The 17907-nt window shown below is 47.8% G+C and overlaps 1 protein-coding gene across 1 annotated transcript in view; it reads left to right on the top strand.

Moving 5' to 3' along the window:
• Positions 1-17907, top strand: part of cep70 (centrosomal protein 70) — a 131711-nt gene that overhangs the window by 15565 nt on the left and 98239 nt on the right. Inside the window, exons 2-4 of the mRNA XM_072473173.1 lie at positions 2885-3016; positions 3320-3345; positions 16485-16584. Coding sequence (XP_072329274.1) covers positions 2885-3016; positions 3320-3345; positions 16485-16584 — 258 coding nt within the window. The remainder of the gene's footprint in view (positions 1-2884; positions 3017-3319; positions 3346-16484; positions 16585-17907) is intronic.

Below are 17907 nucleotides of genomic sequence, written 5' to 3'. Positions count from 1 at the left end.
AGTGGATAGTCAGAGGCTTTTCCCCAGGGTAGAGGGGTCAATTACTAGGGGGCATAGGTTTAAGGTGAGAGGGGCAAAGTTTAGAGTAGATGTACGAGGCAAGTTTTTTACGCAGAGGGTAGTGGGTGCCTGGAACTCACTACCGGAGGAGGTAGTGGAGGCAGGGACGATAGGGACATTTAAGGGGCATCTTGACAAATATATGAATAGGATGGGAATAGAAGGATACGGACCCAGGAAGTGTAGAAGATTGTAGTTTAGTCGGGCAGTATGGTCGGCACGGGCTTGGAGGGCCGAAGGGCCTGTTCCTGTGCTGTACATTTCTTTGTTCTTTGTTGTTCTTTGGGAAATCACTACATCAGCCTGGAAAATGTCCATTAACCAAGACTTCCTATTATTCAGCCAATTTTGTATCCACGTTGCTGCTGTCCCTTTTATTCCAGGAGCTATCACATTTCTCACAAATCTGTTGTGTGGCTCTGTATCGAATGCCTTATGAAAGGCCATGTAATGCATCAGAAGCATTACCCTCATTTACTCTTCCTGTTACCTCCTCAAAAAACTCCAGCAAGTTAGTTAAACATGGTTTCCTCTATAGAAACCCATATGTTTTGTTATGTTTCCTTTGTAACATAAGCGGCTTCCTTGTGTTGCATTTGTCAAGGAAGGTCGAGACGTGTAGATAACTTCAACACATTTATTTACACTATGTACACTTTTATAACTTGAGTTCGACACTACTGCTAATCCTATTATAGCTACCTAAACTGACTAACCAGCTGCTGTCTTCCATGTGGTGGGTGTAATAGTGAATCAACCCTGTGCCTCTCCTCACTGACTGTCTCCACTGGCCAAAAGGGCAGATCATGTGTGGGGTGTCCTTTATGTATGGGTTGGTGTAATGCCCCCCTGTGGCCGTGTCACCTCCTTGTGTATCGTGAATGTCCATTGGTTGCCTCCTGTCTAACTTATCTATTGGTTGAGTGTGTGTGTGATGTTTCTGGTGCTCCCTCTAGTGTCTGACTAGCTTACATGTATTTACAGTGATGCACATCACCACAGTTTCCTCTATAGAAACCCATTCTGGCTCTTTCTCATGAACCCACATTTTTCCGTGTGATTATTAATTCTATCTCGAATAATTGTTTCTGGTCGCTTGCCCACACTGATGTTAAACTGACTGGCCTCTAATTGCTGGGGCTATTCTTGCAACCTTTTTTGAACAAGGCATAACATTTGCAATAGACTGGTCCTCTGGCACCTCCCCTGAGTCTAGAGAAGACTGGAAAATTATGGCCAGTGCCTCGACAATTTCCATTCTCACTTCCTTGCATGCATCTCATCCGGTCCCAGTTCCTTGTCAACTTTCAGTACCTAAAATCGATTCAACACTTCCTCCTTAACAATTTTGCACCCTTCTCTGGATGGAGTTTCCTCGTTTGTCACCATGCCCTTGGTAGCATCTACCTCCTTCATAAAGATGGATGCAAAGCATTAATTTAATACTTCCGATATGGCCCCAGCCCCATGTGTAAATTCTCTTTTTAAGTCCCTAATCTGCCCTACTCCTTTTACCATCCATTTACCATTTAAATGCCTAAGGAAGATTTTGGTATTCCCCTTTTATGTTGGCTGTTAGGGCTGATGGATAGTCCTTGCAGATAAACATTTCCTATTGGAGCATACTGCTTTTAATGACGTGTCTTTTCTCAGTTTTTCAGTATACCTCTTGCACTTGTGACCTCTCACATTGGAAACTCCATGTCAGTTTCTACATTTATGCTGATGACATCTAGCTCTACATAATAGTTATAATCGTTTCTTGTCACAAGTAGGCTTCAATGAAGTTACTGTGAAAAGCCCCTAGTCGCCACATTCCGGCACCTGTTCGGAGAGGCCGGTACGGGAATTGAACCCGTGTTGCTGGCCTTGTTCTGCATTACAAGCGAGCTGTTTAGCCCACTGTGCTAAACCAGCCCCTAGTCCAATATCTTCCTCAATCCCTCCACCACTTCTCCCTATTTCTTTACTGTCTCTGCTTTGAGATGCTATCTGACAAGCAGAACTTTTCTCCTACTAAATATTGGAAGTCTGAAAGTGTTGCCTTTGGTCCACCTCACAAACTCTGTTCATCTCCTGGTTGACTTTAAGGCTGAATCAGAGCATTTGATCCCTGGTGTTCTGCTTGAGTATGAGAAGAGACTTTGAACACCTATTTGCTCAATCAGCAAGACCTCCGTTTCTAAAATTGACCTATGGTGCCTCTGCCTCAGCCCATCTGATATTGAAACCCTCATTGATGCCTTTGCTACCTTTAGGCTATCACAGTGTTCCCCTGGCTGCCGCTTTCCATTCTCCATTACCTTGAATCAATCCAAACCTCGTGTTGCCCAATTCTTATTCAAACCAAGTTCCCTTTCTCTCATTGCTCCTTTGTTCACTGCCCTGCAGTCCGCCCAGTGTGGCAAATTCTTTCTTAAAATTCTGATCCTTGTTTTAGAATCTGTACATGGTCTCACCCCTCCCAATCTCTGTAACCTAGAACCCTTCAAAATCTCTGCTCCTCTGATTCTGATCTCTTTCATATCCTTGTTTCAATCGCTGACAGTTTGGCCATCAGCTGCTGAGACATTAAGCTCTGGAATTTCCTTCCTAAACCTCTCCACCTTTAACTGCTGTCGCCTTCTTTAAGAAGTTCCTTGAAACCTACCTCCTGCCCTATGTATCTCTTGGCCCAGTGTCAAATGTGTCAACTCTTGTGAAGCACCATGGCTTATTTTATTTTGTTAAAGGTGCTGCGTAAGTGAAAGTTGTTTTTGTCACACCTGACTACAAAAAGCGATATTTATCCTATTCTCAATTGACACTTTTTCCCCCTATCCAGAACAAGAAGACAAAAAGACTCGGATGACTGATGGTCACAAATCCATTGTGTTGGCAGATAAAAGAACAAACTTCCTGCACTCTCAAAGCAGTGACAATGAGATGAGCTCCACCTGTAGACACTTGACCTTGGGTACAATTTTATCTTTTGATTTATTCAGCATCAAGCATCTTTTTAAAACTGCATATTTTCCCCAACTTTTAATATTTTATTTGAGGGAAGAAGTTGGTGAGTGTAAGCTAATAGATGCATAAAAGTCTTCAATTACATAAAAATTGTAGGATTAACTAACTGATATCGTGCAGCGACCTGAGAGGCATAATTTTATACTATTGTGAATGGTTTTGGCTAAAATTAATTACCAATTACACATTTGAAGGTGGTGGGAAGATTGAGTTACCTTCTGCACATGAAACATTTTGTTTCTTATTTCAGGGGCGAGTAAAGATAATTTGAAACAGGTAAGTGCTGTTTAAATATTAGTGATTAGAATAGTTTTGAGTACAGATGCCTGGTATGGCAACTTCTCGGCCTAAGACCGCAAGAAATTTCAGAGGGTCGTGAACACAGCCCGGTGCATCACATGAACCTGCTTCCCATCCATTGACTCCATCTACACCTCCCGCTGCATGTGGAAAGCGGGCAGCATAATCAAAGACCCCTCCCACCCGGCTTACTCACTTTTCAAACTCCTTCCATCGGGCAGGAGATACAAAAATCTGAGAACATTAGTAAGGCGAAAAAGTCACTGATAGGAGTAGTCTATAGGCCACCAAATAGTGACATTATGGTGGGGCAGGCAATAAACAAAGAAATAACTGATGCATGGTACAGCAGTTATCATGGGGGATTTTAATCTACATGTCGATTGGTTTAACCAGGTCGGTCAAGGCAGCCTTGAGGAGAAGTTTATAGAATGTATCCGCGATAGTTTCCTAGAACAGTATGTAATGGAACCTACGAGGGAGCAAGTGGTCCTAGATATGGTCCTGTGTAATGAGACAGGATTGATTCAGGATCTCATAGTTAGGGATCCTCTCGGAAGGAGCGATCACAATATGGTGGAATTTAAAATACAGATGGAGGGTGAGAAGGTAAAATCAAGCACTAGTGTTTTGTGCTTAAACAAAGGAGATTACAATGGAATGAGAGAAGAACTAGCTAAGGTAGACTGGGAGCAAAGACTTTATGGTGAAACAGTTGAGGAACAGTGGAGAACCTTCCAAGCGATTTTTCACAGTGCTCAGCAAAGGTTTATACCAACAAAAAGGAAGGACGGTAGAAAGAGGGAAAATCGACCGTGGATATCTAAGGAAATAAGGGAGAGTATCAAATTGAAGGAAAAAGCATACAAAGTAGCAAAGATTAGTGGGAGACTAGAGGACTGGAAAATCTTTAGGGGGCAACAGAAAGCTACTAAAAAAGCTATAAAGAAGAGTAAGATAGTTGTGGGCAGCACGGTAGCATTGTGGATAGCACAATTGCTTCACAGCTCCAGGGTCCCAGGTTCAATTCCAGCTTGGGCCACTGTCTGTGCAGAGTCTGCACATCCTTCCCGTGTGTGCGTGGGTTTCCTCCGGGTGCTCCGGTTTCCTCCCACAGTCCAAAGATATGCAGGTTAGGTGGATTGGCCATGATAAATTACCCTTCGTGTCCAAAATTGCCCTTAGTGTCGGGTGGGGTTGCTGGGTTATTGGGATAGGGTGGAGGTGTTGACCTTTGGTAGGGAGCTCTTTCCAAGAGCCGGTGCAGACTCGATGGGCCGAATGGCCTCCTTCTGCACTGTAAATTCTATGATAATCTATGAGATTATGAGAGTAAACTTGCTCAGAATATAAAAACAGATAGTAAAAGTTTCTACAAATATATAAAACAAAAAAGAGTGGCTAAGGTAAATATTGGTCCTTTAGAGGATGAGAAGGGAGATTTAATAATGGGAGATGAGGAAGTGGCCGAGGAACTGAGCAGGTTTTTTGGGTCGGTCTTCACAGTGGAAGACACAAATAACATGCCAGTGACTGATGGAAATGAGGCTATGACAGGTGAGGACCTTGAGAGGATTGTTATCACTAAGGAGATAGTGATGGGCAAGCTAATGGGGCTAAAGGTAGCCCTGATGAAATGCATCCCAGAGTGCTAAAAGAGATGGCTAGGGAAATTACAAATGCACTAGTGATAATTTACCAAAGTTCACTAGACTCTGGGGTGGTCCTGGTGGATTTGAAATTAGCAAACGTGACACCACTGTTTAAAAAAGGAGGTAGGCAGAAAGCGGGTAATTATAGGCCAGTGAGCTTAACTTCGGTAGTAGGGAAGATGCTGGAATCTATCATCAAGGAAGAAATAGCGAGGCATCTGGATGGAAATTGTCCCATTGGGCAGATGCAGCATGGGTTCATAAAGGGCAGGTCGTGCCTAACTAATTTAGTGGAATTTGAGGCCACACCTGGAGTATTGTGTTCAGTTTTGGTCTCCTTACTTGAGAAAGGACGTACTGGCACTGGAGGGTGTGCAGAGGAGATTCACCAGGTTAATCCCAGAGCTGACGGGGTTGGATTACAAGGAGAGGTTGAGTAAACTGGGACTAGACTCATTGGAATTTAGAAGGATGAAGGGGGATCTTATAGAAACATATAAAATTATGAAGGGAATAGATAGGATAGATGCGGCAGGTTGTTTCCACTGGCGGGTGAAAGCAGAACTAGGTGGCATAGCTTCAAAATAAGGGGAAGTAGATTTAGGACTGAGTTTAGGAGGAACTTCTTCACCCAAAGGGTTGTGAATCTATGGAATTCCTTGCCCAGTGAAGCAGTAGAGGCTCCTTCATTAAATGGTTTTAAGATAAAGATAGATAGTTTTTTGAAGAATAAAGGGATTAAAGGTTTTGGTGTTCGGGCCGGAAAGTGGAGCTGAGTCCACAAAAGATCAGCCATGATCTCATTGAATGGTGGAGCAGGCTCGAGGGGCCAGATGGCCTACTCCTGCTTCTAGTTCTTATGTTCTATGTTCTAACATGTATGAACAGATTCATAAACAGCTTCTTCCCTGCTGTAGACTCCTAAATGACCCTCTTATGGACTGACCTGATTAACACTACACTCCTGTATGCTTCACCCAATGCCGGTGGTCTATGTATTTACATTGTGGACCTTGTGTTGCCCTTTAATGTATTTTCTTTTCTTTTCATGTACTTAATGACCTGTTTGAGCTGCTCACAGAAAAATACTTTTCACTGTACCTCCGTGCACGTGACAATAAACAAATCCAATCTAAGATGGTAAAAAATTCCTTCATTTCAATTTGTTATCCTCGCATTAATTTTACATACATACAAACTGGGAGCAAGAGTATGCCATTCAGTCCCTCGAACCTTCTTTGCCATTCAAGAAGATCATAAATGGCCTCAACACCATTTTCCCTCCTACCACTTATACCCTTTGACTGCCTTGTCTTTAACTTAGATGTAAATATTGCAGTGAAGGCTTGACTGTAAACGCTTAATTATGTAATTGTCTCACTAAGCAAGGAGTCAGGAAGGCTAGAAGGGGTCACGAAAAGTCATTGGCAAATAGGGTTAAGGAAAATCCCAAGGCTTTTTACACGTACATAAAAAGCAAGAGGGTAGCCAGGGAAAGGGTTGGCCCACTGAAGTATAGGCAAGGGAATCTATGTGTGGAGCCAGAGGAAATGGGCGAGGTACTAAATGAATACTTTGCATCAGTATTCACCAAAGAGAATGAATTGGTGGATGTTGAGTCTGGAGAAGGGTGTGCAGATAGCCTGATTCACAATGCGATCCAAAAAGACGAGGTGTTGGGTATCTTTGCTGTTTGTAGTATATATGAATGATTTGGAGGAAAATGTAACTGGTCTGATTAGTAGTTTTGCAGACGGCACAAAGGTTGGTGAAATTGAGGATTGCGATGAGGACTGTCAGAGGACACAGCAGGATTTAGATTGTTTGGAGACTTGGGCGGAGAGATGGCAGATGGAGTTTAATCCGGACAAATGTGAGGTAATGCATTTTGGAAGGTCTAATGCAGGTAGGGAATATACAGTGAATGGTAGAACCCTCAAGAGTATTGAAAGTCAGAGAGATCTAGGTGTACAGGTCCACAGGTCACTGAAAGGGGCAACACAGGTGGAGAAGGTAGTCAAGAAGGCATACGGCATGCTTGCCTTCATTGACCGGGGCATTGAGTATAAGAATTGGCAAGTCATGTTGCAGCTGTATAGAACCTTGGTTAGGCCACACTTGGAGTATAGTGTTCAATTCTGGTGCCACACTACCAGAAGGATGTGGAGGCTTTAGAGAGTGTGCAGAAGAGATTTACCAGAATGTTGCCTGGTATGGAGGGCATTAGCTATGAGGAGCGGTTGAATAAACTCGGTTTGTTCTCACTGGAACGACGGAGGTTGAGGGGCGACCTGATAGAGGTCTACAAAATTATGAGGGACATAGACAGAGTGGATAGTCAGAGGCTTTTCCCCAGGGTAGAGGGGTCAATTACTGGGGGGCATAGGTTTAAGGTGCGAGGGGCAAGGTTTAGAGTAGATGTACGAGGCTTTTTACACAGAGGGTAGTGGGTGCCTGGAATTCGTTGCCGGAGGAGGTGGTGGAAGCAGGGACGCTAGTGACATTTAAGGGGCATCTTGACAAATACATGAATAGAGGGATACGGACCCAGGAAGTGTAAAAGATTGTAGTTTAGTCGGGCAGCATGGTCGGCACGGGCTTGGAGGGCCGAAGGGCCTGTTCCTGTGCTGTACATTTCTTTGTTCTTTGTTTTGTAATTTTGTTTATTCTGTTTTGGATCTTGCAGATTTGTACAATTTGGACTGGTTTTAATATTTTTGAAATTTTAATATGGAATATTTTGGTTACATTTTAACATACCATTGTCTGAAAGTTTTAAAAATGCATTTCAGCGATTTTTTGAACATCTGCCATTGTATCTCTGCATATAACTATAATTCTTTTAAGAGTTCAGTTTATCTTTTGTAAATTTAAACTTGCCATAACTACATTTTCCAATTTATTTTTAAACACTTTTAAGTACTTCATAAAAATTGTTTTGTTGGAAAATGGGCACCCACTATCACATTCAAACCACTTGTCACCAAATGGTTGGATGCTATTAAAATGTATGTATTTTTTTTGCACAAGTAACATCAAACTTCCATGTATTTTGTAAACCATGTTTGGGCAGCAACTAAGAGAAAGGAATGAACAGGACAGAATAGGGAACTGGGTGTTGTTTGCAATTGATACATTTAGTAGTCAGAGTGCTGTGGGCCAGGAAGCACGTGAGTCACAGATGAGGTGTTGAAGAAATAATAGCAAGAGAGAGAGAGGCAGCCAATCTCAGGAACAGCTCAACTAGAGATGAAGTGCTCAAGGCAAAAGCCAGTTTGTGCAAAATATAGTTTTCTTTGCTGAACCAAAGACCATTCCCAACTTCTGGTCACTTAGGCTGTAAGGTGGGGTAGTCACTAGCTAGATTTGATCAATAGATTTATGGTTGTTGTTTGGAAATGGAGGGGTCTCAGTAAAGTTTAGGATTATCTGCCTGAGACCCCTCCGTTTCCCAAACAACAACCATAAATCTATCGGTGAAATCCAACCAGTGTGGGTGTTTGCTGATGACTTCAATGTTCAATTCGCATCTCCTCAGATTCTGAGGCAGTCCCTTGCCCCCGTGCAACATTCCTAGATAACATTCTTGGCTTGGGCTGATAAGTTAAAATCTTGGAACTCCCTCCCTGAGCACAAGAGTGCATTCACTACATGGACTGCAGTGATTCAAGAAGTTAAATTGCTGATGCCAGCTTAAGGGTATTTGAGGATTGGCAATATATGCTGGCCTTTCCAGAGATGCTCCTATCTTTAAATGAAACCTGGTTTTGACCTTACAATACCTATGGACTTCAGTGAAGAATGTTTACTGAATCTCTGAGATTGATAGATGGAGTGCTATACTACAACAGCAACATCTATTTATGTAGTGCCTTCAGTATAGTGACCTTCTTCCTAAGGCGCAACATAGGCATTTTAGGAAATAAAATTTGACGCTGGACGGCACATAGAGATATTAGGACAGGTCAGCTTGGTCAAAGAGTTGACTTTTAAGAAGTGTCTTGAAATAGGAAAGGTAGGAAGGAAATTCCAGAACTTTGGGCCTCAGCAACTGATGGAATGGCTGTCACTGGTGAGCAGTGATGATGCTGAAGAGGAGCATTAATATTTTGGCAGTGTAGTGGGGGGTGGCAAGGTTACGATGGGATTTTAAAAAGATGATGCACGCTCAATTGTACAAAGACTCAGATTGGGTACAACTGTGGCATTATTGCAGTACGATGCGTGGCCTCCTATAGCAGTTGGCGAAATGGCAGCTGAATGGAGGACACTCATATTTATACTCCTCCTCCTGGGTGGAGCCAGCAGGCAGGGGCTACCGGCGAAACTGTAGTACAGATTCTACCTTACATTCCCTAATACAGGTGTACAGTGGTTCACCACATTCACACCCTGTTAAAAATGAGTCCGGCGGGGGTGGTGTAGAACTATATACAGTATTGAAAATTATGTATAGCGTTTTATTAAAAGGAAGTGAGAGAAAAAAAAATGTCCTCTTGAAAGTCCGGTGCCAGTTAGAGGTTCAACCGGTCTGGTGCCTTGACGTTCCGTTGGGAGCGACGTAACGGTGGCGGCGATGTCGATGATGGCGACGTCTATGCCGGCCTGATGTTGGATGACTCCGAGAGCGTGCCGAAATCCTCTTCGTCCTCTTGTGGGGGCAGGGTAAGGAGGGATGGACCTGGTGGGGTTAATGTTAGAAGCACCGAGGAGGATGGCGCCTGGACGGGGAAGTGTGTATGGGTGGAACCTGCTGGTGCTAGGTCCCTGAGGGAGACAGTATCTTGGCGGCCGTCGGGATATGCCACATAGGCATACTGGGGGTTGGCATGGAGCAAGTGCACCCTATCGACCAACAGGTCCGCCTTGTGGAGTCGGACGTGCCTACGGAGCAGGACCGGTCCTGGAGCTGCGAGCCGAATCGGGAGCAACACCCCGGATGTGGACTTCCTGGGGAAGGTAAAGAGACGTTCATGGGGTGCGTTATTCGTAGCGGTGCACAGTAGTGACCGGATGGAGTGTAGTGCATCAGGGAGGATCTCCTGCCAGCGAGAGGCTGGGAGGTTCTTGGACCGTAGGGCCAGTTGGACGGCCCTTCCAACCGTCCCGTTCTCCCTCTCTACCTGCCCGTTTCCCCGGGGGTTGTAACTGGTCGTCCTGCTGGAGGCGATACCCCTGCTAAGCAGGAACTGACACAGCTCATCGCTCATGAATGAGGATCCCCTGTCGCTGTGGATGAAGGCGGGGAAACTGAACAGAGCGAAGATTGTGTTGAGGGCCTTGATGACCGTGGCAGACGTCCTATCGGGGCATGGGATGGAGATGGGGGGGCGCGAATCTCCACTCCCACGCCGGTTGGGAGAATCGCCTGGGCCGCCGAAATTTCCGTGGACGCCGGTCCGACGCCCTCCCGCGATTCTCCCAAGTGGCGGGAACGGCCCGGTCGGGTTTCGCGGGCTGCAGGCCGGAGAATCGCCGGAGACACCGAAAATGGCGATTCTCCGGCACCCCTGCGATTCTGAGGCCCGGATGGGCCGTGCGGCCAGGCCAAAACGGCGGGTTCCCCCCGGCGCCGTCCACACCTGGTCGCTACAGTCGTGGGTGGTGCGTGAACGCTGGGGGGGCGGCCTGTGAGGGGGCGAGGGAGGATCCTGCGCCGGGAGGTACCTTAAATGAGGGGTGGCCCGCGATCAGTGCCCACCGATCGTCGGGCCATCCTCTCTGAAGGAGGACCTCCTTCCTTCCGCCGCCCCGCAAGATCCGTCCCCCATCTTCTTGCGGGGCGGATTTGGACAGGACAGCAACCACGCATGCGCGGATGACGTCCGTTATGCGCCGCCGGCCGCGTCATCTATGCAGCGCCTCTTTTACACGGGCGACAAGGCCTCACGCGGGTAGATGACGCGGCCCCAATCCTGGCCCATTGTCAGGGCCTGAATCTGTCGGGACCGGGGCCGTTCAGCGCCGTCGTGAACCTCGACGGCGCGGCCACTTCGGCGTGGGAGTGGAGAATCCCGCCCGGGGAACCTGGAGTATTCATCGACCACACTGAGAATGTACGTGTTACAGTCAGTGGAGGGGAGGGGCCCTTTGAAATACACACTGAGGCGTTCAAATGGGGGGAGGGGGGGGGGGGGGGCAGGCCTTCACCGGGCGTGCACGGTCCGGCCGGTAGAAGTGCGGCATGCACTCCGCGCAGACCTGGCAGTCCCTGGTGACTGTCCGTACTTCCTCGACGGAGTAGGGCAGATTGCGAGCCTTGACAAGATGGTACAATTGTGTGACCCTCTGGTGACAAAGGCTGTCGTGTAGGGCCTGGAGTTGGTCTACCTGTGCGCTGGCACATGTACCTTGGGATAGGGCGCCTGGGGGCTCGTTGAGATTGCCGGGCGATACAAAATCTCGTAATTATAGGTGGAGAGCTCGATTCTCCACCGCAAGATTTTATCATTTTTCATCTTGCCCCGCTGCGTGTTGTTGAACATGAAGGCCGTTGGTCAGTGAGGAGAGTGAATCTCCTGCCGGACAGGTAATGCCTCTAATGCCGCACAGCTTCAACGATAGCTTGGGCCTCTTTTTCGACGGACGAGGCTGAATTTCTGAGGCATGAAGGGTGCGGGAAAAGAATGCCACGGGTCTGCCTGCCTGATTGAGGGTGGCGGCAACTGTGCATCGCTGATGCGTGGCTTTCTACTTGGAAGGGCAGTGTCTCGTCTACTGCGTGCATCCCGGCCTTGGCTATGTCTGCTCTGATACGGGCAAAGATTTTATGCGGAAAGGCTGAGGACTTGAGGCTGTTTTCGTTAGAGAGAAGAAGGTTAAGAGGTGACTTAATTGAGGCATACAAGATGATCAGAGAATTGGATAGGGTAGAAGTGAGAGCCTTTTTCCTCGGATGGTGATGTCTAGCACGAGGGGACATAGCTTTAAATTGAGGGGAGATAGATATAAGACAGATGTCAGAGGTAGGTTCTTTACTCAAGAGAGTAGTAAGGGCGTGGAATGCCCTGCCTGCAACAGTAGTGGACTTGCCAACACTAAGGGCATTCAAATGGTCATTGGATAGACATATGGACAATAAGGGAATAGTGTAGATGGGCTTTAGAGTGGTTTCACAGGTCGGCGCAACATCGAGGGCCGAAGGGCCTGTACTGCGCTGTAATGTTCTATGTTCTAAGGCCTGTTGTGCCTCGGCCGTAAGGGGAAACTGGGTGGACTGTATGAGTGGGCGGGCCTTGTCCGCGTAGTTTGGGACCCACTGAGCGTAGTACGAAAAGAACCCCAGGCAGCGTTTGAGGGCCTTGGGACAGTGAGGGAGGGGAAGCTCCATGAGGGGGCGCATGCGGTTGGGATCGGGCCCCAGAACTCCGTTCTGGACCACATAGCCGAGGCTGGCTAAGCGGGTCGTGCTGAACACACACTTCTTATTATAAGTAAGGTTGAGGAGAGTGACGGTGCGGAGGACTTTAGCAAGGTTGGCATCGTGGTCCTGCTGATCATGGCCGCAGATGGTGACATTGTCTAGGTACGGAAACGTGGCCTGCAAACCATACAGGTCGACCATTCGGTCCATCTCCCTTTGGAAGACCGAGACCCCGTTAGTGACGCCAAAGGGAACCCTAAAAAAGTGAGAGAGACGACCGTCCGCCTCGAAAGCAGTGTATGGACGGTCCGATTTACGGAGGGGGAGCTGGTGGTAGGCGGATGTCAGGTCAATTGTTGAGAAGACCCAGTACTGCGCAATCTGATTGACCATATCAGATATGCGTGGGAGTGGGTACGCGTTGAGCTGCGTGTACTGATTGATGGTCTGGCTATAGTCCACGACCATTCTATGCTTCTCCCCAGTTTTAATGACTACCACTTGAGCTCTCCAGGGGCTGTTGTTGGCCTCGATGATACCCTCCCGAAGCAGCCGCTGGACTTCGGACCTGATGAAGGTCTTGTCCTGGGTGCTGTACCATCTGCTCCTGGTGGCAACGGGTTTGCAATCCGAAGTTAGATTGGCAAAGAGGGAGGGAGGGTCGACCTTTAGGGTCGCGAGGCCGCACACAGTGAGGGGTGGTAGGGGCCCGCCGAATTTGAGGGTGAGGCTTTGGAGATTGCACTGGAAATCCAGGCCTAGTAGTAGTGCAGCGCAGAGATTAGGAAGGACGTAGAGGCGGAAGCCCTGGACCGTGAGAGTGACCGTGCAGAACCCTCGGATCGGGATGGAATGGGATCCGGAGGCCAGGGAGATCCTTTGATTGGCGGGGTGGACCGTGAGGGACTGCCTTACCGTATCCAGGTGAATGAAGCTTTCCGTGCTCCCGGAGTCCAGCAGGCAAGAGGTCGCATGGCCGTTGATTTTCACCGTAGTCTTAAGCGGTGGCCAGGTTGTGTGGACGAGACTGGTCTAGCGTCATCGACGCGAGCTGTGGTTGATCGTCACTGGTGGCAGCGTGGAATGTCGTCTGCGTCCATGCCCCGTGGGGAAGACAAGATGGCGGTGACTGAAGATCCTGCGGGGGACAAAATGGCGGCGCCCATGGGCCGCACATTGCGGGGGCGGGACAAAATGGCGGCACCCATGGGCCGCACATTGCTGGAGCTGGACAAGATGGTGGCGCCCATGGGCCGCACGTGGACTGGGTGGGGGAGATGGCGGCGCCCACTGGCTGGTCGCGGCCCCGGGGGGTGAAGATGGCGGCGCCCTCTGGCTGCGCATGGTCCGGGGAGATGAAGATGGCGCCGCCCATTGTCCGTGTGTGTGTGTGTGTGGGGGTGGGGGCGATAGCGGCACATGCGGCGAAGTGGCCCTTTTTGCTGCAAACCTTGCAAATGGCAGTGCGAGCCGGGCAGCGTTGGCGAGGGTGCTTCTGCTGGCTGCAGAAGTAGCATCGGGGACCCCCGGGGTGCGCGGATTGGCGGGTGGCGCAGGCTTATTGGCTGGGTAAAGCCCCGGCTGGGGTGGCCGTTTGCGGGGTCCAGGAGGGATAGGAGGGGTGGGCTGCCGGTTGGAGGCGTAGGCCTGAACATTACGTGGGGTGACCGTCATGGAGAGCGCTAGTTTTTTTGTCTCCGTTAGGTCTAGCCTGGCCCCTTCAAGCAATCTTTGTCGGATGAGGTCCGACCCAATCCCTGTTACAAAAGCATCGCGCATGAGTAGATTAGAATGTTCAGTGGCCGTAACGGCCTGACAGTCACAGTCCCGGACGAGTGGGATTAGGGCCCGCCAGAAGCCTTCAATGGACTCACCAGGGAGTTGAGAGTGAGTGGCGAGTACGTGCCTGGCGAAGAGTGTGTTCGCTTTCTGCGCATAGTTCTCTTTGAGGAGTGCCATGGCTTCCGCGTAGGTCGGGGCGTCCTGGATCAGCGGAAACACGCTTGAGCTCAACCTGGAGTACAGGACTTGTATCTTCTGAGCCTCCGTCGGTGGGGTGTTCGCTGAGTGTATGTTAGCCTCGAAGCAAGCTAGCCAGTGATTAAAGTCTTTCCTGGCGTTGGTCGATTGCGGATCCAGCTGCAGTCAATCTGGTTTGATTCGGATGTCCATCTTGTAGAACTCTTACTGCAATAAATTGATGCACGATCAATTGTACAAAGACTCAGATTGGGTACAACTGTGGCTTTATTGCAGTAAGATGCGTGGCCTCCTACAACAGCTGGCAAAATGGTAGCTGAATGGAAGACACGCATATTTATACTCCTCCTCCTGGGCGCAGCCAGCAGGCAGGGGCTACCGGCGAACCTGTAGTACAGGTCCTACCTTACATCCCCTAATACAGGTGTACAGTGGTTCACCACAAAAGACCTGGCTTAAACAGGAGCCAATGTATGTCAATATTAATCTTTATTATTGTCACAAGTAGGCTTACATTAACACTGCAATGAAGTTACTGTGAAAAGCCCCTCGTCGCTACATTTCGGCGCCGGTTCGGGTACACTGAGGGAGAATTCAGAATGTCCAAATTACCTAACAAGTACGCCTTTCGGGACTTTTGGGAGGAAACCAGACCACCCGGAGGAAACCCATACAGACTCCGCACAGACAGTGACCCAAGCCAGGATTCGAACCCGGGTCCCCGGCGCTGTGAAGCACCAATGTTAACCACTGTGCCACCCACAAATGAGCAGGGGTGTGGGATGATGGGAATTTGGACATCTGCAGCAACATTTTGGATGATCTAAAATTTATAGTGTGTAGTAGAATGATTCTATGGGCTGGTGAATAAATGCTTGGATCATTTATGTGCCGTGATGTTAAACATACATTCAGTTGGATGTGGACAACCAAGTGCAACCATAGCAAAGACTGCTCACTTTTGTACCAGAGACTGGGCAGAAACCGGTTGTGCTTAATCAAGTTTTTTTCACCTCCATTATTCCATTAACTGTCTGACCAGCCCACTACGTTTTACCCTCCATAAACATGAGCAGGTATTCAAACTTGTGACAAGGCCTGTTCACCCAGGTAGCCTGTGCTTGCTCACCTGCCTTGGCACCCTGTCCAGCAGTGTCTTGACTTTTAAAACTGTCTTCTTGTTACTTATCCTGAGTATCTCTGTAATCACCTCCAGTCCTCTACCCCACAGATTTCAAAACCCTCAATTACAGCTTGTGTATACCTAACTTTACTAGCTCCAGAATTTGCCAGTTATGTTTTCAGCTGCCTAGGTACTAAATTCCAGAATTCCCTCCAAAACTTTTCTTGAGCTCCCCAACCAAAATCCCATACAGGGTCAGCGTTTGTTGACTGTGCTTAATTGCTCTTGAGAAGGTGATGGTGATCCACCTTTTGGAACCATTGCAATCCATGTGGTATACCTATAGCGCTGACATTTGTAGAGATTCACCTAAATGGGGACAAAGTCCAATAGCGAGTGATTTTAGCTGCGTGTTTCCCGGCGGTCGCACTGCCGAGAAACACATGGCTATACAACGCTACTCACATTAATTAAGGGGCCTCAGCAGGGAAACATTTTCTGCACCGATAAGCTCCATTTGCTGGAACTCCTCAGTGTACTGAAAAAATCGAGGTGCCATTTTTAAATGCCGTCCTGATCTCTGAGGCTCCCGAATCGACCCCCGGCCGCCCCAAGCCTCAACGCACTTTGGGAGGGTACCCGCCCTCCCACCCAACACCCACGCAGGGTACCCCTGGCCCGATTGCCAGCGCACACAAAAATGCCAGCTTGGCACCTCGGCAGTGCCCCTGCCAGCTCGTAGAGCCACCCGGGCACATTGGCAGCGCCACCTGGGGATGTCCGATGAAGGCTGTTCCATCTTTGTCAATGGTATTTTTTTTATTTGTTGCTCTGAAACCAGTCTTTTGATTAAAGTTACAAATGATAAATTTTGAATTTACAATTTTCAGTATTATGCTGAACATAAAAGGAATATACTATATTGATTCATTGTGTCCATCTGCTTGTCTCTCAAAAGAAAACTTTCATTTATAGATTTCTCTATTTCAAAATCTAGGATGAACAAGCAGAATGGGACATCCTGAACAAGCTCCTTCAGCAACGCGGCTTCAAGCCAGTGCACCTTGCAGACCCACAAACAAAGAAAAGCCAGAGAGGTAAAGAACAGATTGTCCGAGCAGGCTGGTGTACTGAACAATTGCTGTTAAATTCATATTTGGGTTATATTTACACTACCAGTTGCAGCAAAGGTGTTTTGCTTTGTCACAATAGTATTATTGAATCTGGAATCTGGGCACAGCTTCACAGTAAAGCAAAATAGAGTGAGACAGCCTGGAACAAGGAGTCTCATTCTGCTTTGCTTTGAAGGTCGTTTAGGCCTTCACAAGAGTTGATGTGATATTTGAGACTGCTGCTTACTGGTGTTAACATTGTAGTGTAAACACCATTAAATCATTTTTGCTTTATTGAAAGATTGAGTCATTGTATCAAAGAACTATTGCTTCACTATTACCAAGTAGTTGAATACACTTTGGACCCAGTCTCTTAATTGTTGACTGGGAGGCACGGTGGGGGGCACGGTGGCATAGTGGTTAGTACTGCTGCCTCATAGTGCCAGGGATGTGGGTTCGATTCTGACCTTGAGTGACTGTTTGGAGTTTGCACGTTCTTCCCGAGTCTCCGTGTGTTTCCTCCGGGTGCTCCGGTTTCCTCCCACCGTCCAAAGATGTGCAGGTTAGGTAGATTGGCCATGCTAAATTGCCCCGTAGTGTCCAATGGGTTCAGTGGGGTTACAGGGAGGGGACGTGGGCCTAGGTAGGGTGCTCTTTCAGAGAGTCGGTGCAGACTTGATGGACTGAATGGCCACCTTCTGCACTATAGGAATTCTAAGACTGGGACTTGCTTTCAGTGGTAGTTTGCCTCTTCTTGGCTAACCTTAATGGATAGGGATGGCTACAACAAAAACCTAGGTCAACTGTGACAGGAATTATTAAAACTGTGTTTCTGAGGCTGGTCAATAGAATTGAGGCTGAGGCTGGTATACACTTACCATTCCATAGTGCATGGTTTCTATCCAGAGGGGAATTTAACTGATCCCAAAATGACTGAGTAATCTTCCTGATGGAAGTTGGTGTAGCTGGTTCTGAGAGTTGTTTTGAAACTGGGCGTCCTCACTTTACCTTGTAGTTGAGTTCCTGAAAAGTGTGACTTTAAACAAAATAGCATGCAGTGAAGGGAACAAATGTTAGTGGAAGGGATGCAAATCAGGTGGGCTGCTTTGTCCTGGAAGGTGTTGAGCTTCTTCAGTGTTGTTGGAGTTGCACTCATCAAGGCAAATGAAGAGTATCTCATCACACCCCTGACTTGGGGCTTGTAGAACATGATCATAGAACATACAGTGCAGAAGGAGGCCATTCGGCCCATCGCGTCTGCACCGACCCATTTAAGTCCTCACTTCCACCCTATCCCCGCAACCCAAT

The sequence above is a fragment of the Scyliorhinus torazame genome, chromosome 2, assembly GCF_047496885.1.
Source record: "Scyliorhinus torazame isolate Kashiwa2021f chromosome 2, sScyTor2.1, whole genome shotgun sequence".
Lineage (NCBI taxonomy): Eukaryota > Metazoa > Chordata > Chondrichthyes > Carcharhiniformes > Scyliorhinidae > Scyliorhinus > Scyliorhinus torazame.
This window is presented reverse-complemented; position numbering and strand designations above follow the sequence as displayed.